The sequence below is a fragment of the Neolamprologus brichardi genome, chromosome 20 (assembly GCF_056152115.1).
Source record: "Neolamprologus brichardi isolate AB-2024 chromosome 20, ASM5615211v1, whole genome shotgun sequence".
Taxonomy (NCBI): Eukaryota; Metazoa; Chordata; class Actinopteri; order Cichliformes; family Cichlidae; genus Neolamprologus; species Neolamprologus brichardi.
Window position 1 is genome coordinate 9,383,204 of NC_142123.1, and position 20,605 is coordinate 9,403,808.

The following is a 20,605-nucleotide window of genomic DNA, read 5'->3' on the forward strand; positions in this document are numbered from 1 at the left end:
TTGAGATTTTTTCATACTTTTTCTAACAAAGCCCTTAAGTTCAAAATTGTTCTTTGCTGAGGTGTCTGTTATGTGTAGACAAAAGACTGGATCATCTCTTGAATAAGGTGCCTTTTCTATGCTTGAGTGATTCATAGGTCAGTGGTAAGTGGCTTAATAAGCAAACACAAAAAAGCAATAATCTGTCAAAATGGTCAGGTACAAGCACTGGATTGAAAATGGATGTTAAAGCAGCTAAAAAATGACAAGAAAGTTTGTTTCAAAATATAAAGATAGGTTTTTTTCACCGCACTGTGAAAACTGAGATGCTAAATTTAAGTATACATATTAGTTATACAATATATTAGATGGTATATTATATGTATTAGAATAAAAGTATATTGCAGTGTTTTTGCAGAATAACGTTCATCGATTCAGCAATAACAATAATACAGTAGCTTTGTTGTAAAGTTTGGGGGCAGTGGGTGTTACATTCCTGAAGCGCTCTGTTTGTTGCATGTGTGGATTTGTCTTTTGAGTTATGTGTGGACATCCTGCTACTTCCTTTGAATCCGATCTTTTAATGCCTATGCTGACACTAGATGGTGCTGTGTAGTGCAGCTTGAAAGAGTTTCATCCGCTACAGAGCTGTGCTTGCATGGCAGCAACATGCCAGTCTGCCTTACTGTTTTTTCCCTTTGATTAAATAAAATTATATCTTTTGATGTATTCTGAGGGGGATGAGGTGGGTGAAAACTGTAAAACAATTTTGTTGAAATCCCTTCTCTTGCAAGACATTACCGCTGCAATACAGAGGCAATCACCTGGTGCTCTGAGACTGCCTACATGTCTCATCCTTGCTGTGTTGAAAGCCAGTCTGCTTCTCACAGTAAGACAAAGAACAAGGATGGCCTCCTTTTTTACAAAAATTGCATTACCCTTATCGCCTTTGGTTATGAAGAAAGAACATCATGCAGTGTCGTCACTTATCCTCTTTGGTATTTTTGATTTTGGCTATGATCGGGCGCCTTTTTTCTCTCTCTCTCTATTTTTTGCCTGCTCTCCCACTGCCATGCAGTCTCTCTCTCTCTCTCTCTCTCTCTCTCTGAGAGCCTTTGAGCACCCTTTTTTATGCTCCTTAGCAGTCAGAGGGATGGAGATAACGATTTAAATGAAGGAGGCTGGGGAAAGGAGAGAAACTGGGAATTTGTCTGATAGGCTGTTCTCAGAGGATATCTGGGGTCAATGAACTTCAAATAATCAACTTTTCTTTGCGACCACACACACACCGTGCCCACAGTCCTTTTACCTGCTTGCTCTGTGTTTTGCTATTTCATTCTCTCTTATCCTTTTGACACCATTGTACTGTACTGCCCGACACACCGCAAAGTGCCTGTACTTTGGTTGAGTGAACACAGGGGAACTGTGTCCTTCTATGTCCATTTTAACACACTTCTCCATATTGCTTCGCTTAATGTCAAAGAAACTCGGGGAGGGGGGGAGAAAAAGACAGCAGTGCTTAAGAGTTGCAGTTAGTTGCTCTGCTCACTGCCTTGCTCAGTAATTATGATGCTACAAAATATTAAGATGAAGGTAACCTTATTTTCCTCCATCTCTTACTATGTTTTTACTTTAATTGCTTATGTATGCATGTCATTGATTTCTTGGACGAAATGTGGCATTTTTAGCATAAACTAATACCTACTCCAATATATGAGAGATAATGAGAGATTTAAGAGGGTTTCAAGGTAAAAGCTGCCGCTTGACACTTCTTCAACTTTTGTAGAATGTTGATAAAATTCCTCTCCTACCTTTTGTAGTGTCCGTGCTGATAATTGTTGGCTTAATTTGTTTCAATTGCTGCCCTCTGATGTTTCTGCTTTCATCACAGTGTGATACAGTGCTTTTGCTGTTTGGTGCTCTTAATGTGGGGTTTGATCACAAAATATTTAGAGGATTTACTTTTCTCTGGCACAGACTTTTTTACTTATTAAATGGTTTGAAATAAATCCATAGATTTATGTCAGTGCCCACAACCTTATTGTGAAGCATTTCAGACTTATTTATATGTGTAAACCAAGCAGTTAGTGAACAAAGTAAAGGTCAAGACTATTCACAGCCAGTGCCAGAAACTATCCTTGAACATCATTAGAGGTTACACTTTTATCCCACTTACATGACATATAAACCCAATACTGTATTGGTGTCAAGAACTTTTGTTTTTACGGTAAAATGAGAAGGCCTTACACTTACAATAGAAGGTGAGTAAGGTAAGTTTATGCCAACACAAACAAATGCGCGCAGTGTCATGCCAGCCTTGTAAAATTTTTCAACCTTTGTAATTGCTCCTTTCTCAGCTCTTTCACATGGTCTATGTAAGAAGTGGAAAAAACTCTATTCATGATGTACTATTCAACATAGCACATCATGCTTTTAGTTATGCACTTAAAAGTTTAAGTGAATGCCTTCCATAAGCTGCGGTTTGCTCACTGTGCGAATACTCGGGTCACTGACAACTGATGCGAGGCAATGACGCCTCTCCTAATTGTTTTCTGTCAGCACCAATTTAGCCCCGCCGTAACTTCATCTGAGACATCTCTGCCCCTGCTCCTGCTTGCTGATTGCTGCCTCTCCTCAGCTACCGTTAGCGCAGCAGTACTCATCTATTGAGCCATGTAATACAGTTACATAAAGCTTAATGCAAGACGATGGGGCTTATTGTTGTCCGCCTTCTTCTGCTGACAAGCACTAGCTCATCGCTAATGGGTGTGGGGGTGTAGGTTGGGGGTGGGGTGGGTAGTCCGGAGGAAATCAGTGAAGAAGGCTCTGCTGGCCCTCGTGGCGTTGTCCTTTTGCCAGGAAACAATTTGTCGGGGAATTTGACAGCTACAGCCATCCAAAACACTGACACAGGCAATGAAAGATGGAAAGATGGAAAGCAAAATGGATAGATAGACAGAAGGGAAGGGAGGGACATTTTAAGAGAGCTACTTGGTTTCATCCTCTCACTAACCACTGCTATGCTTCTGAGAGAGTGTCAAAAGTGAATCACATCCTCGGAACAGTAATTGGTGACTCTCCCAAGCTGTTTCGCAGCAGCAAACTTGTGTTGCTGAAAAAGGGTTTTGACAGTTTTGCTATGTGTCATGTACTGAAATGGGATCTCAGCTCGAGTAACTGGGCAACCAGTGATAAAAGTGTCACCTGCATCACATTTTCAGGTTGTGCCACCTTTGACCCTGACTGCATTCAGTGAGTGGCACAGTTGATTACTGAGCGTGGGAGGAAGTGTGACCATTAATGCATGACCTTTAAATGTACTCACTGTTTTGCCCTTTCCTGAGCTCTCACGCAGATGTATGCAGACGCAGGTCTGAATTTGGCAGCGTGCCTATGTCTTACATGCTATTTAAAGCAACATTCCAATTTAAAGAAAACATGGTCATATGAAAGAAACAGAGTTGGGGTCGGGCGGCGTTTGTGAATGTTGCATTGTTTGCTGTCTGTGGTTTAATTTAAAACTACAATCCTAATACATCTGTTAGCTGTCAGAGAAGTGACAGAGAGCAATTTCCAAATAAATGAGACTGATGACTACAGTGGGTACAGAGCTCACGGAGAAATTAGCAATTTCCTGTATCCTGAACTGTACAGAGAGATCTGCGCAGGGAGTTGTCAGAACATCCTGCTATAGAAACGATTAAAGTCTGCAATAAACTGCATGTACACTAATGCAGTATACTAGTATTATACTGAAATGAAGCAAATCATTTAGAATTGTGCTGAAGATTGTTAATTCAATTCAATTTTGCACATATGGGACCAAATCACAACAGTCATCACAGCGAAAACCCCACCAATCAGCTGACCTCCTATGAGCAAGCACTTGGTCACAGTGGGAAGGAAAAACTCTGTTTAAACAGCAAGAAAGCTCAGGGAGTGGTGGACATTTGCTGTGAGCACTCGGAGGAAGACCGGAAAAAAGATAATCTGTAACTAATGATTAAATGCAGAGTGATGAATAAAACAGAGTAAAAAGAGGCGATTGAAGGAGAAACACACATTATGGGAGCCTTTGCTAAACAGTAGAGTTTAAACTTAACAAAGCAAAATTGTGAGTAATATGTGACTCTGCTCATGTCTTGGTAAATTAGTGCTGTGGAAATATATGTCACGATCACTTTGTTTTTTTCATTTTTCTTTAACAAAACTGAAAATCCCAGCCCTTCTGGAGGTGTTTTGGCAGCCCATTATTGTTCATCCCAGGAACATTTTGTTCTGTTTTTACTCAAGCATTGCCGTGTTCCCACAATTGACTGCTCACTAAGCTCTCCTTTAGCAACCGTTTCAGACAGTGGTGAGGAAATCATCTCCCCTCTTGCCAGAAGCTATTACATTGTTTTGCCTGAAATGACAACTGTTGCTAGTGGGTTATATTTGCTGTGTTCAGCTTGTAAATGAATCTAATGTTAGTTTCATGGGTTGGTTGACCCTCTCTATTTTTCATCTGCCTTTTTAAAAGGAGAACCCTGTTGAGTGATGTTATGCACTTGATGTCTGCGGGGAAGTAGATGTGTTGCTTGTGAGCCAGACTTTTCCTTTGAAAATAACATGTAAACCCACAAAATGAAGCAGCCCTATGCTTGTAAGAAGTGTTGATTACTACTGTATGTAGTATACAAGTTGGTTGGTTGGAAAATGGGGGTTAACAAGTTCTTTGCTCTTTCCTCTTCATGCTTTTTCCACTGACATGTGGAGTATCGCTTTCACCATAACCCCACGCAGACTGATTCAACGTGTTCAGCAATCCGAGGCTTGACAGGCCTGCTGTGTTGTCACAGGTGCAGTTCCGCCTTGTCTCTGTGCCTCGACAAGAGCTGAAGTCGCTCTGTTTATTGTGCTAATTAGAACATCAACATAAGGAAATAGTAAGCTGCTCCTCCGGCAGCATATTAAAAACTCTACTGTTAATATATTGAATGAGCCAATACACACTTGACTGATGGCTTAGTAATTGTGGTTCAGCGTCTTGCGCGGGCATGTGTCGCGTTTGGTATTTGACAATCCTTCCATTAGCTGAGCTATAATAAATATCACTCTCTTAATGATCTTTTTATTCTTCTCTCTGTCTCGGTTGTCACTGCCAGGGGATGGAGGATAAACAGTATGTGGAGCAGAAAGCAGTGACATAGGTTGTGGCTGGGTTTATTAAACGTGATGGTGTAGAACTTCTCCTCTGTGCCACAGAGGATCTTATTTGGGTTTTAATTGGCTCACCGACAGGTATTTCCCTTAAGTAGCTGTTTGTGTGCTTTTGAGTGTGCGTGTGTGTGTGTGTGTTGAGTGGTTTTTGTGGGCCCCTGCAGGCTTTAATGATGTTTGCTGAATGGAAAGTATCTTGCGAAGCTCTTCCCAATCAAATGCTCATCAGAACATCTTCTTTACTGTAATACCGCACTGTGAACTCACGAGCCCCTCCCTTGGTCGCAGTTCTTCCTGTCTGCTGGCATTACATAACGGGGGGGTGGAGACCTCCCTCTTGGTGTGGCCCGCTCCCTCAAAGAAACCGGTTATATATTTGTTTGCTACTGATCTGAAATGTCATACAAATGTTAATTAAATGTTAATCAAACATCTTAAGCAAAGTAATGTCATCAGGATTTAAAAGTGATATATTTAGCTCATCGGTGGCCTATTCTGAGGGCATTGCTCCCCGGGCCACCGCCCCCTTCCTTCCAAATGTGAAGCTGAGGCGAGTAAGGCTGCGTGCCGCAGAGACAATATTTTGCCCGCCTAATTAAAATGAATGTCAGTTCTCCCCCCAGTGAGAAGTGCATCAATCTCCCCCTGCGATTGGCCCAGAGTGAGTCTTACCCTGTCAGTGCCTGCCAGCAGTGCCATCCTTCTCCAGACGGATGCAGGGCCCTGGCAGCCAGAGAGGCATTGGTGATGATGTTTGCTCATCTAATGGTTTTCTTGTGAATGGCCTGCTCAGACTGGGGCTGTGTTATTTATTTTTATTTATTTATTTTGGGGGGGGGGATTTTTTTTTTTTTTTAAATGTAGATGACATTCAGTCCAGACTTGATTTTCATTTAAAATAGCAGTTGCATAAAGAAGTCAGTAGCATTTCAGAGACATTTGAAGCCCAAGCAGCTGTAGAAAAGTCTAATTTAGCTTTTCCTCTCCACTGTTCCATACAGCTCATCACAACTAGGGCAGATTAGACAAATCCGTGTCTGCAGTATATCAGTGTATCAGCGCACTGGAGACGAAAAATATTACACGATTAATTTTGAGATATCATGTCGACAGGTTTGTTTTGGAAAAGGTATTTGCTTGGCGTAAACTCTCACGCGCACGCGGTGTCATTAACTTTCAGCGAGTGATTATATAAGCTTATCGTATTACGATTATCTTTTGGCGATTTGAATTTTCATGCAAAGAGGTACGAGTGATCTGATGCTTTGATGAGGGATTGATAATCATCTGAAGCACTTCATATTGTCGCTGTCAGTTAAATGTGTCTGTATTATTTTAAATGAGAAAACTACTGATTATGTTTCCACTCGCAAGAATTTAATAAGGCATATGTCATGAGTTGAGTTTGTCTTATGGACGTTTTTTGCACTCCCTCACTGTGAAAAAAACAAAACTCAAATGGTCCATGACTTAATGAGGCTGGTCCAAAGCGGTGGACCAGCCAAGTGATGTTAACATCTGTAAAACCGCTAGAGCGAGGATAAAAACCTCCATCCTGAGCATTTGGTCTGTGCCTAAACTATAATTTTCCTAAAAGCCAGCAAAATATCTGCTAATGGGTTTAAACGTTTCACTATGCTTCTTTAAAAAAAAAACATTCCAGAATAAAATTGAGCGAGTCAAACGCTTAACCGTCAGAGCTCTGTCTATCGGTGTGTACTGTCGAACATCAAAGCTCGAATAAAAGACATGCATGTCCATGGCAAATTGGCCTGAGCCTGAGTGACTATCATGAACACCTCCTTGAAGTTGTGCCTGTCAACAGCGAGAGCTGAAAAGGAACACAATTCCTTCCCAAGCTTGATTTGGCCTTGGTGAGCTGAATAGAGCACAGAAGCCTGCTGGGTTCATTTGGACTACTTGTACAGATGGATGAAAATGTGAGTGGTTTAGTGCTCTTAAGTTAATGATCTCTGTGCATGTTCTCTCACTTCCTCCAGGGCTTCTCATTGTAGAGAATAAGTAGCGGGAGCTGTGGGCCGGTGCCTGTCACAGGGTCTTGGCTGAAATAATGACTCGAACAGCCCAACAGACTGCAGTAATGGTAATAACTGTCAGACTTTGTCTCTCATCAATGCTCACATCCCCCTAATTTAGGATTAATTCCTGCCATTCTCTAGAAAGCCCCGAGTCGATGAGTGTCTTGCCATTCTTCTTTGAGCTTTTTCCAAAAATATGTTTCTGCATACTGCTTTATCTCGGCGTATCGCAAACTTGGCTCCTTCATATTAGAGCACATTAAGAAAACTTAAACAGGCACAGCAGGAGCCAGTCTGACTTGGTGGTTGTTCCTTAAATTAACGGTGGCTTTCCCCAGCCCCTTTTTATATGTTCTTACTTTTTCTGAGTTAATAAGTAGTAGTAAATTGCACTGGTAAGTGTCTGCTCCTCCAGTTCTTCTTGTCTGCTGGGATATGCGTTTTCAGCTCTCTTTGATGTGCAAAACTCGCCTTCTGTCACCTTTATAATAATTTCCTTCTTCCTGTCTTCTCCTCGGTGTCCCCCAAAAGTTTGATGATTACTTTTCTTGCTCCGGGTTACAGACGTGAGATCTTTGTTTCCACTCTGTATTATGTTTGAGAACAGACACACTTATTTGTCTAGAAATGCTGCAGCGTTATGTTTTACACTTCTAAACAAGGTTGATGGATTCTTCCCTTAGAAAACACTTTACCAGTTGGAGCAATTATGTGTGCGGTGACATTGCTGTTATTGTTTTTGTTTTTTTTTTTCCTCAGTGCAACTTTATGAAAAAGTTTGCAGCTTCTCTGGTTTTGCCTCAGGCTTTTGTTTCTATTTTTTCCCCCCTCCCCGGTGCACTATTGAAACAAGTGCAGAGTTGCTCTCTGAGTGAAAGTTAATGGCTCTTATTTTAAATGTAGCCTTTAACGCTCAAATCAACGGTGTAATCACACTTTGGGGAAATTGGCTATTGATCATTCTGCCTTGTCCGACATAGTGACCGGCACAACAGCGAACATGTGGAAAAACAACTTACAATTCAAATGAAAAATTCTTTTGATTAATTCAAATGTTTCCTCCCCAAAACGGCGCGAGTGCAAAGAGTCATACTTTATTGCCAGTGAAATATAATGCAATTGATTCGATGTCTCTCTGCTGTCACCAGCAGGCTTTGCGATTGATTAAGTCTCACTGACACACTGTGGTGCTCGGAATAAGTCGATTCGTCTGACCCTCTCGCCAACTTTCTTCTCACCAGAGGACCTTAACACAAATGCGTCAGCTGACTGCCTCTTACGGTGCTGTGCTCTTACCACGACACCGTTAAAGCCCTTACACCTGCATGTAGATGTACCATTGATCTCGGCTGTCGTGTAATCACAGAAATGAATATTGTAGCGCTTAAGCTCCTGCCTTTTGAATTCTGATGACTGTCTCTGTAGAAGGATTACATGCATATTGTGAATTTTTCTGCCTGGCTTTGAGTGGAACTATTATCCTGTTTGTTTACTCAAACCTCAAGAGTCCCTTTGAGATCCCCTCAGTCCTATTGTTTGCCACCCCACGCTTTTGGTGCTTTATCATTTTTTTTTTTTTGCAGTTCATATGTAGATCGCGCTGTCCTGAAGCATTTTAAAACCGCTGTACTGAAACCGTGACAGTGATTCACACTTTGCGTCTCAAAGAGAATTATTTCTTGGTGTGATATCTTTCGTCGCCATTGTTGTAATCGCAGAATACTGTTTTTGTAAACCTGCCAAAAGCAGAAAAGGCAAAAAAAAAAACCCAAACGCCTCCACTTTGACCTTTAATAACTTCATATTTGTAACTTTAATGGATGTTTAGCTCACTTCTCATTCCTTTTAGATTCCCATTCAGCTACTTGGTGCAGTTTTGAACATGGGCTCAGTTTCCTATGATTGGAAGACTGAAAGTGTGATTAGCATTGAGTTTTGGACAGATAAAAGCTTCTTCTTTTTTTTTCCAGGGCTGTAGGCGTCCCTATAGAAAAGGCCCCGTGATTGGTCTTTTGTCTCTCTCATTCTCTCAGAGCTCGGCCAGCGTTTTTGCTCCCGAATCACTCCTGCAATATATTCACTGAATAATACAAGAAGTGAGCGTTGGGTCATGTGCGAGACACTCATTTTGTTCTTTCCCTCATGTTCTGCGCGGAGCACAGAGACGTTACAGACACAAAGTGCGAAAAAAAAAAAGAGAGACACATTAGATAAATTGCCTTGCAATTTTTACTGGCTACTCCCTGTGCCATAAAATGATCTTTCTCTAGTCAACTCATTTGAACAAAATCATAGCTTTGAAAATAGACTTGTTTGATTTAACATTTCATATAAAGCTTCCTATTAATTCAACCCCCATGAAATAGAAAAACAGGCAATGCCTGAAGGGGGAATACACTGCTGTTTTATGTCTGCCATATAGTTCTGAAGTTAAAAAAATTGTTGTTAATGTCTGTGCAACTAGAGTGTAAAATTATAGTCTGAAACTGGCTCCCTTTCAAGTAGAATGGAGTATTGATCAGCAACTTTGGCCACTTGAGATATGTGAGGATTTAAAGGGTTTCTTAGATGGAATAACAGACCTTTAATGGCAGGACTGGGTACTCTCTTGCTTAATTCCCTCTAAAGTGTCACACAAGCGACAAATTGGCAGGTATCTCGGCCCAAACACGAAAGCCAAACACAAAGTCCGAAGGTTGGTTTGTCAGTATAAAAGGAAGGAAACGGCAGTCGAAGAACTTAATAAACACTGCAGGTTTAGGTGTTCGTTTATTGTATATTATAAAAAGCGAATATTCAAATTTGCTGTCAAGCAGGGAGCTGACATGAATTTAACCTTTACACCTTTACCACACGTAGTCCCTGCTGCAGTGCACTTTCACTTGTAGTATTCAAAATGTCAGCTCCATTAAGCTATCTGAACACTTCACTTTGGGCTTTGTTAACTGGGCAGTGAAATTACTTTGCATAATTCATAGTAAACTGACATTTTGAAGCAGCCCTCAACAGAAAAACAAAGAGTGCGCTGGTTATTTTTCACAGGAATAGAACAAAATGATCTAAGTTTAAGCTTACATGACAAGGACCTCTTTTGCAAAGGTCAGTGCACCGCGGTGCTATAAGAAAAATCTCTCAAGGAGGGACACCGTGGTAGATGGCTTGGTCAACAAAAGATACTACAATAACCATGACCACACAGATCACAATTTATTTAAGAAAGCAGGGCACAGAAATGCACCAGTCTTGCTTTTCATTCACCTTAGATGGTGTTTCATCATGCCATATTGGATTTGTAGGTCTATTAATTGTGGTGGAAACTGGCAGCTAATTAAATAGCATGCAGTCATTGCTGTGACAGTCACCCCTAAAACCTCAGATTTAACACACCACACCTAACAGCCTAAGAGACACTGCAACTTCTTTTATGTTGCTTGCTTGCAGTGTCCAACTTTATAAAAACTCTAGACTGACTCGTCTATATGAGGATTTTGCACAAGCTTTCATGTTTGAGGCTTAAGGCTCTGGCCGGGTATGTATCAGAATTGGCATATTTTAATATGGTTGCTTCAATAATCAGGGTTTTTTTTGTTTGTTTGTTTTTTAAATGGCACACGTTCCCGGCCACAGCGTCTCTAACTCCAGTGTCTCTCACTCAGCAGGTATGCAGACCAGGCCGAATGTAAAGCTTCCTCTTTCATTTAAATAGAAATGTGATATCGCACCGAAAAGTTTTTGTTCGTTCTTCTTCTGAATATTTTGTTGATATTATGAAAGTAGAATTTCATGAATGTGGGCGTTCGTTTGTTGTTATCTTTTCAGTGAAAAATGTCTGATAAAAACGTATGTTTTAGTTCAGTGAAATCGAGAAGGATGTCACAACACATATATACTCATCTTCTCCCACTATACATTTCATCTAAAATGTCTTAACTGATTTAGAGATGTGCCTGTCGATTACACGACATCCCTATTTTTCAGAGCACTGAGATTAATTCCTGTGTTTGCGTGCTCTACCCTAGATGTGCTTGAAATGGATGAACTTCCAACCAGTGTTTATCAGTATCACATCCTATTTAGAGAGAAAGTGTCCACTTACTGTTAATGCCAGTGTCTAATCTGGCTACAGTCCCACTAGAGAGTCCTGTATGATTTTGAGTGGATTGAGTGACTAAAATAATTATTTATTTACAGACAATCTGAGTTTTTGACAATATTACTGATTACACAGTGTCCTGATTGGTAAGTTCAAGATTTACAAGTGATTGCAACATCCACTCTTGAGGCTAAAAGATAACTACAGCAATTGTTAGGAGTTGAATCTCAACATAACCTGTATACGAAATTGTATACGCCAGCTGGTTGTGGTGACTGTTATCAGGTAGCTCCTGCTGCTGCTGTTAGTTTAGTGTGTTAAACAGCAAATGCCATAACATGGATTGTGGAGCATAATGTTATTTATGCTTAAAGAAAATGGTTTTACTACAAATAGAAAGCCCGGAGAGCCTATCAAGAACATAATCAGTATGGCCCTGCATTTATTTGGGCCTTTTGCCTTTGTTAGACAGTGGAGAGCGAACAGGAAAGCAGGGAGAAAGGCGGGCAGCAGATACCCAGCAGAGGGGGTTTGGGTTGGACTCTGACCCAGGTTGCTGCATTTCAGCCTTGCAGCACCTGCTCACCCCATCAGCCCAACTGGTGCCCATCCTGCTTTTATTTTTAAATCTGGGAAAGTTCCATAAGGCCTACAAGGCCATACGATAACACGATGTGTAATTGGAAACTCTGCTGAAAGATGGTACTGGATTGTGAATGAACATCTTGAACTCTAGTGGCAAACAGGAAACAGAAACACAATTACACAAATGCTGCTCCCATCTGGAATAGCCTCTGTGGTACTGAGTAAGATATGTTCTGTCTAGTGAATTTTTGACTGGATCTATCATGGTGAAGACTCTTTTAACCTTTTGGCTGCTCTCCTTTTATGTACTGAAGTAAAAAGTGACTTTATGGAAAAGCAGTTCTGCTTTGCTCTCCTACCTTTCCAGACGATGGGACTTAACTTTTTATATAGAATGAAGAAAGAACTGAAACCATCACACTCTGAATATCATTACTTTTTTAAGTTGACCTTTGCAAGAGTGGTTTTAGATTAGTTTGTAGATTATATGGCACAAAATTAGCTAAAATCTCCTCAACACATTGCATGGATAATTGTATTCTATTGTACCACTAACAGGTACTGTATGACATTTAGAATAAAGACACTGCTTTTATGACTGATTTTCTATAGTGCCAGATTATGGTGTTACATTAAAGAACTATTCTCAGTGGAATTTGAAGCATTCAGCAAACTATTACATGGCCGGCTTTGTCTTGGAGCAGTGTGGGGCTAGCAGGCTTGTTGTGTATTCTGTACTGTCCTACCTATGATTGATTACAATCGTCTGAGGCTGACCAGCTTATTAATCGATTCAGCAAAACCACTGAGTCTCTCTGTGGATGATTTAAAGCAGAATGTTTTTTTACTTTTCCTGGGACGGCTGAAGTAGAGCCTCAGCGGCACTGATTGTAAATCATGTTCAAACACAGCAAAGCTGCTTCCAAACCGTGTGTGCGATGTGGGATTTAGAGAATGCTCAGTGCTAACGACAAGCACCACCATGCCACACAGTTTTAAGGCCTCTTGCAATTCATTTTTGTGATTAGAGATAAGGATTTACAAGTTGGCAAATTAAATTATGTTTTTGTTCTTTGGTTGTACTTGGAGACTGTTAATGCTCTGCTTTATAAATTAAATAACGCTATCAGTTGATCACAGTTAAACACTATAAAAGAATTGAATAAAGTAATTATTCAATTGAATGAAAGAGAAAAGACTACATTCAGTTTAGTTTTTACAACTGTTAATCTTTTTGCGAGATCATCATATCAATGTCTGAATTCCCTATTCTTCTGTCGTTTTCCATCACACAGCTATCTGCTGCCTCTACATCCCGCGCTGCTTTCTTGCATAGCCTTCGTTGGGGGATTTGGTGTCCCTTCCAGGAGCCAGCTGAGTGGAAGGGGGAAGAGATACAGCTTGTATTGCAAGGAGGTGCAAAGCCAAACCCTCATGGAGCCATGGTCTACAGCACAGAGATGTCTGCCAAAGCTCAGAGCCCTGCACCAATCTCAGCTCCAGGCACAGCTCAGGTAATACAATGGCACAGAAGAATGCTTTTGTCGAAAGACTAAAATGTGAAGAATCCACTGAAAGGTGTTCAGACGAGGTTTTTCAGCAGCCTTCAGTACTCACAACACTGCTTCCCTGAATTCAAAAGCTTTCACATCATCTATATTCGCACTTGGGTTTCATGCTAGGCCCCCGTACAGTACCGTTCAAGGTCAGGTTCTATCATCCCTGAAGGCTCTGCTCTGAAATTCTGCATGATATTTTATAGCATGGATGTAGGCAGCTGTCTGCAAGTGACATTGTTTTGGTGACGGTATCAAAAATTTCAAAGGGTGCCCAAGTCGTCCTAATATGACTTAACTTTTCACACCTTGCAGAGGATTGCAACACTGCTTGGGTGTTTGGAAATAACTGCATGTCACTATCACGTCTTCTTTCTTCTGTCAGCTTTTTCATTCGTTTCCCTGCAGAATCTGAACTCTTCATTCTGTTTTTTGTTTTGTTTTTTTGTTGAAATGTCTGAAACTTCCTTCTCTCAAGGAGGTCTCAGAAGCAAAGGATATGATCAAATTTTGGCTGTCATCCAGCCTGGAAAGTAAGGCATCCAGCCCAAAGCCATCCCTGAGCACAAAACAGGAAGACGTGCCTCGCCAGAGAAGATCACCTTCATCACCTTCACAGGGTAAATATCATTATGTAATTCATAATGGCTTTTTAATCACACATTAATTGGAAAGCTCATACAAAGACTTTTCCTCCACAAAAAGACATAAAAGGCTATTCACTGCTTACATCTATAATTTTTTAAAATGGAAAGTGTGTAGTCTGATTTCTGTGCATGCGTATGTTTTTAGGTTGGGTGCACTTCAGTAGTGCAACGGCACCTGTTTGAAATCAGCCAAACTTTGAAGCAACAGGCAACGAACTAGCCTGTCTTGTGCACATGTTATCTCAATAGGGCCGCCTGCTCTCTACGTGATCAATATACTTTATGATTGGAGTCTGGGGGGAATAAAGGATACACCTAAAGGGATAGGTGAAGACGTTGGCTGTCCATTAGGGCCTCTTTGATATTAAACCTGCATTACTTTGCAAAATCATCTTTGATCTGCTCTCAGAGTGGAAATTCCATGTCCCTTGATTTTTGTTTTGTTTGTTTGTTTAGTTTTTTTAACTAATTGATCTTAGTCTAGCCGCTCACCCAGGACCAGTTTGTTTTGGCAGGCCCTACAAGGAATACATTGCCTTGAACTACGTAGCTCATAAGATCATGTGGACACACAAAGCCCTTCACAAAAATAAGGTGGCAGTTCACAGACTGGGAAATTAAATTTAATAAATATAGTGACTCAAAATAACTGCTCAAATAAGTGCCCAGAGGCGTTTCAGGATGATTGCTTCTACAAGAATATTGCATATTACCAAAATATTGTTGGTGGTTTGTAATATTGTTAAAGCTGCTGAATGTGGTGAAACTGTTTAATGTTTAAACTGGAATTATTCTTTAATATTTTGCAGTAAGACACATTTCACAGTTCAAGAACAAGCTCCACAGCTATCAAGTGAAAACATATACCTGATGATTGATTTTAATGAAAGCCTGTGTTTAGACAGTGCACAGTGTCTTTGTGCTTTTTCAGCAACTCAATTTCTGCAGACATTCAAAAAGTAGATGTGATGGATATCGGGGTAAAGAATATCAAAGTGGTGCTAAAAAACATATTTATGATTCATAATAAGCAATAAGTCACGGTAAGATACTCTTACTGTGGGACTCTCTTTGTTGAGGTTTTTGTGGTAAAGCTTTGAAAAACATTTTTCCAGAAATAACATATCAGCCATGCATATTGGCTCTTCTTTGCTTTCCGTAGGCATTATGATGAAGAGTGTAAAATTAAGTCTGAACCGTGCCCCTTATTTGTCACATTGGTAGGGGGTTATCAGTGGATGCTGTTGGATTTTTCCAGCAGAAGCTTCTTCATTTTTTTTAAAATCTTTCCCAATTAAGCACGGATGTTCCATGATACTCTAAAAATAACTGCTGAACCCTAAGCTTTGGAGGCCTCCCACTGAAACAAAGTTCTGATTAAATATTCCACATCCTGCACGCAGCCAAAGATAAATGATGTGCCACTGCCTGCATCTCTTATTGAAACGCAAACTGCTGATTTGCTCTGTGTCTGCCAGTGAATTGATTAAAAAAGTGTAGTAAACACTGCATACAGCCACTCAATCCCGGTGACAGCAGAAAAAACTTGAGTGGACCCAGGCTGTATGCTCGATGATTTACCTTCCTAATGATGCTGTTAACTTTTGAGACAAGAATGCGGTTGATCAGGGGTCTACTTCATCGGTGTGTAGAGAAAGCTTCTGGCAGTGCGCATTGTCAGTAATGACATTTTAATCAGTGTTCACGCGTCTTCAGAGGGTTGCCCAAGAAGCTTGAACGATTTGGGCTGGCGTTCAGAGGAGAATGAGACCATGAATCACTGCCATTCTTTGATTTAGGCAACTTGATCATCCTCAACTTTGTTTTTTTTCCAAGACTGCATTTGCATGGATTTAAAACACATGCCAGAAAGGATGCTTTAAACTGGAGATAGCTTATTTAAATGCACGCTCCATGCTAAATTCGCTGTTATGAAAGAAAGAACCCGATCTCAGAAGGATTCTTTAACTCATACGGTACATGCTGACTTTGCATTACAATGTTGGAAATTCTGAAGTCTGTACGCTTTTATTAATCTATAATTTAGTCACTGAATTCCTTGTCGTTTACGTGACCATCATGCACCGCTCCCTGTTGATACTGATGAGCTAAGAAGAAGATCAGGGAGCATATCTGGCTGGTTCGACGCAGATGTTCTTAAATTAATTTTAATGGACCGTCGTCCTTACGTAGCTGTATAACTTTACTGCTCGTAAAGGTGTCTGAATTCACCAGCCGCACATGTGGTAGTTCACTAATCTGTCAAGAAGGCCTCTGAGGGATCACAAATAAATGGCTAATTGCACATTAGTCCAGCTAATGAGGTGATAGACGCTCTCCGTGGGCTCGAGAAGTAAAAACTGTGAGAAAGCCCTAAAAACAAAATGGCTGCCCGGGGGGGTGGGGGTGGGGGGGCATGCCAGAGCACATTTGTGAAACAGAGCCAGCCAGTGCAGCACCATGTCCACTCTGTGTGCACGTAGTCCGAACAGATGGGAGCTACACTAAGACACCCCAGGCAAACCGAAGCAATTTCCAAAAGGCCAGTCAAGCCCAGCACGGAGAGCGAGACAGCGCGAGAGAGAGGGAGGACAAAGGGATGCTAGAGAACCTTTCATTTCAGTATTACCATGGCTACGAACCAAAATCTCAGGAAGCATTGTCAGACTTTAAAGTCAGTGTGAAATTTAAATCCAACTCACCTCCTTATCTGTGTGAAATTGGATAGATTTGTTAGGTCTGTAAATAGTTAGGTATTCCAGTGCTCTGCGCGGTTATATACTCCACTGTGCACTGCACTGAGTAAACATTATCACAGCGTATTTTTTTTATACCTCAAGATGTCAGCTCACCGCAAATCCAGTCATCAGGAAAGCAATTACAAAGGTGGCATTTTGCAGTCAACTTCTATTCCCTCTCACAAGCTAATATTCCACTGAATGTCTAACCAAACTATAAAATGAACTGTGCTACCAGGTGCAGAAAGCATGTGGAAGATATTACAATGTTGTTAATTAACCTTGTTAAACAATGAACTGGAGCTGTTAGCACATTTCCAGATGAATAATGAAGACTTCAGCATGAATACATCGCAGAAGTGGAAGGCTTTTACAGATGTGTACGTTTCTAGGTTGAATGCCTTTATCTTCTTTGTTGTGCGTTTGTTTTTCTGTTTTTTAGGTCGGAAACGCATTCCACCAGCTTCTCTTCCAGAATCTCCTCAAGGCCCCGGGGTAAGACACCTTCTCACCTATTGAATTTTACAGGTGACCTATAATACTGGCCAGCCAAGAAAGCTTCTCTCTAAAGTTCGAGTTAATACTTAAAACAAGTAAACCCTTTTTAAAGCTGTCTTTTATACTCATACTTATTTCAAAAGGAACCTGTGTCAGTAGGTCCACACAGACTCTTTTACACAAACAATTAGTCAAAAGGTCAGTCCATTACCTGCTCCAGTCATCTGTCATTTATCTACCTGCACTAATGTTTGCAGGAACTTTGCTCTGTCTCAACTCATTACTGAGAAAAATATGTCACCCTTTAGCTGTTAACTGTACAAATTCCTCCAGCAGGAACATTTCAATTCTTTGGAAGCAGTCCTCTTGAAATGATATATTTAGAATAGCTTTAGCAGGGTCATGTGGGTTCTATGATAAAACTGCAATTTTTCATGTTGTATTCTATTATGGTACACTGTTGAATGCTTGGAAATATTACAGCAGCAGAGGGGAGGGCACACAGGTTTTCTTCCTGTGACCCTGGCAATAAAACTTTTGTGTTTTATTCTGCTGGTACCTGAGTGAAGCAAGAAAAAAGCAAACGCAGTGTCTGCACTTTTTGAAAGGAACTGTTATGAATGCATTTTGGTTCAAAGCTGACCTGGATAGATTCCCGCCTGGATCAGAAAGCTCCTCTAGCTGCCCCTTGTACATGGACACAGCTCCCCTTACATGCTCTTTAGACAGGGATTATTAATTTTGAGAGACCCACACTTAGGTTTTGTCTGGTTTGTCGACAGAGATTGCAGGTCAGGTCTATAAATTTAAAAAGAAAAAAAAAAGGCAAGAAAAATTCATTATCTGACCCAGATCTCTCAACAACAGTGGAACTGGGAGACATAATTAAAGAAAGGCACGGGGCCTCTCGCAAACACCCCCCTCTCAATTCCCATCCTGTCACAGAGTGACACTTTGTTTGTAGTCGCACTCACAGCACCCTTCATTAATGTGTAACGTATGAATACAGTGGCAGCGTTGCCTTCTTTTCTCTAAGAAGAACATCACAACATGGCTTAGGTGTGCAACGTGACGTCTGGACAAACAAAAAAATTTCTAGAGAAATGTCCTTTGGACACACAAGGCCAAAATGGAGATGTTTGGCTGTAGTGCACAGTGCCACATTTGGTGAAAACCAAAATTGTCATGCTAACTGTCAACCTTGGTGAGAGGGGTGATGATTTGGGCAGTCCAGAGAGCTGTGCATAAACAAATACCTCCAAACCTCAATGAAAAGAAGTTCATAATAATGTGAGAGAGTCGATTGCTTCAAAATAGAACAGAAAGTAACAGGACACTTAACTCAAGAATTTGAAGATGTAGAGCGTGCCCAGTCAGAATGGTACCAATCACTAGTGAATATGGTTTGTTAAAGGGCAAAATGTAAGCCATGCTCAGCATGAAAACAGCAAATCCAAAGACGAGGTGAGGTTCAAACATCAATGAACAAAGAGGACTTATATATAAATATTAAATAATGCTAAAAAATGATAGAGTTATACTTTATGTCCTCAAGAACAATTAAAATGTTAATATGCTGGAGAAAAATTAATAATAAATGTAATTATAAGCAGCGATCAATACAATGTTATTGATTAAACTGTGTTATTATGACAAATGTAGTTTAGCTTAGAGCTCAAATGAATAGGTTTTACCCTTTAGTAAGCATTAAGAAGTATACTCAATCGTGAGTGTCGGGATTCTGTTTGTAGCATCATCCCTCAGCCTAAGTGAGAAGTGTCAGTGGAGACTGGGAGTTGTGATGGATGGTGCTCTCTCTCAGGATGAGGCCAGTGACACAGAGCGGAGGAGGAGGAGGAGGAGAGACATCAGCTCTGTTTCAGTGTTGGCTCTCTGGGCCAAAATGAGTCTGTATTGTCGACTCATTTTAAATTGAACCAGCTGGGAGCTGTGAGATCATCGCAGCCTTGAACTCTAGAAATCGACCCTCATTTTGATTAAACAGCAAGGGCGGTGGAAACCTACAGAGGGCAGCTCCCAGAGGTTGGGAAGAGACAATTCTGGTCATACTGGGCAGTTCTTTGGGGATGACATTAAAAGGTGGTTGTGCTTAAATTAATCTACCATTTTATATAGAGCTCATGAGTCTTATCAAATCAAATTCCCAAAACATTTGGGCCCGAATTATTCTGAAAAAATAAAAATACAAAATCTGCTGACATTTCTGCATATTTCCACTGCAAATTAGGACACGCTCATATCCTATTTTTCAAGGATTAAGGGTTAAAGTTCAACTGCATTTTCCCAAAAGGAGCAATTAACTTTGCTTCAGAGGAGGAACGCAAATCATAAGACAGAAAAACACAGCCCAATTTTAATAAGCTGCTGATGTAAATTTTGGAGAAAAACAATCTGTGACCACAAGTGGCCATTACAGCACACTGAATTAATGGACAACCCTCATTCTTGGTTTAAAAAGATGATTTTTCATTTTTAAATGCCTTTCAATGAGTTAAAACAAAAACACTCAAAAAAAAACAAGAGCAACGGCAAACATATGTCTTTAGGCTAGACAGAATACCTAAATGCAGAACTGTGAAAACAAGTAGGGTGCAGAAACAAAGAATCATCTATTTACAAGCTTAATAAGAATTCAAATTGTTTACCGAGTGTCTTTATAACAGAGGAAACCAAGAGAGCCAGGGGGAAAGGTTCAAAGTGGCAGCTCGTGGATTGACCAGAGGAGACGAGTTTAGTGAAGCCAGGAAGATTAATCTGTGGAACCAGGAGATCAGTGCAGCTCCAGAGCAGAGGTGGATAAGTGGCTGGAGTTTGGCAGTAACTGGAAATTTTTGTCTGCGGACAAAAATGAAAGTGGGTAAGAGGTTTAGCAAACAGATCGGTGCACAGGAATGGCTTGACCTTGAATAACTGGGTAGAGGAGTCTAGGATCTGGTGATGTGGTGAAATGAGAACTGAGACAGTGTTTATGGTGTTATTTAAGTGACCTCCTGGCTGGGAGGTAGTCAAAAGTAGAAGGTATAACAGTTTGACAAAGCTAACTAGAGGCTTAAGTGTCAGATTTTTTGTGTCGACCAAAACAAATGCAAAAGTATTTTTTAAATATTATTCTGATATTTTATAATATCACGCCACATAAATGAGCCTCACTCCTGATTATGTAGATAGGCAATTATTTGCCACCATATCAACCATCATTGTGGGGGTTTTTTGTTGTTCTTTCACCTCTGAGTGGTCAAAAAGCATA

General features: G+C 40.6%; 1 protein-coding gene across 2 annotated transcripts in view; it reads left to right on the forward strand.

Moving 5' to 3' along the window:
* The window catches only part of nphp4 (nephronophthisis 4), a 166,242-nt gene that overhangs the window by 67,212 nt on the left and 78,425 nt on the right, over positions 1-20,605 (forward strand). The window contains exons 9-11 of one of the 2 annotated variants that reach the window (XM_006785366.2): positions 13,194-13,412; positions 13,933-14,074; positions 17,282-17,334. In XM_006785366.2, coding sequence (XP_006785429.2) covers positions 13,194-13,412; positions 13,933-14,074; positions 17,282-17,334 — 414 coding nt within the window. The remainder of the gene's footprint in view (positions 1-13,193; positions 13,413-13,932; positions 14,075-17,281; positions 17,335-20,605) is intronic. The other variant, XM_006785367.2, reaches the window with a different exon arrangement.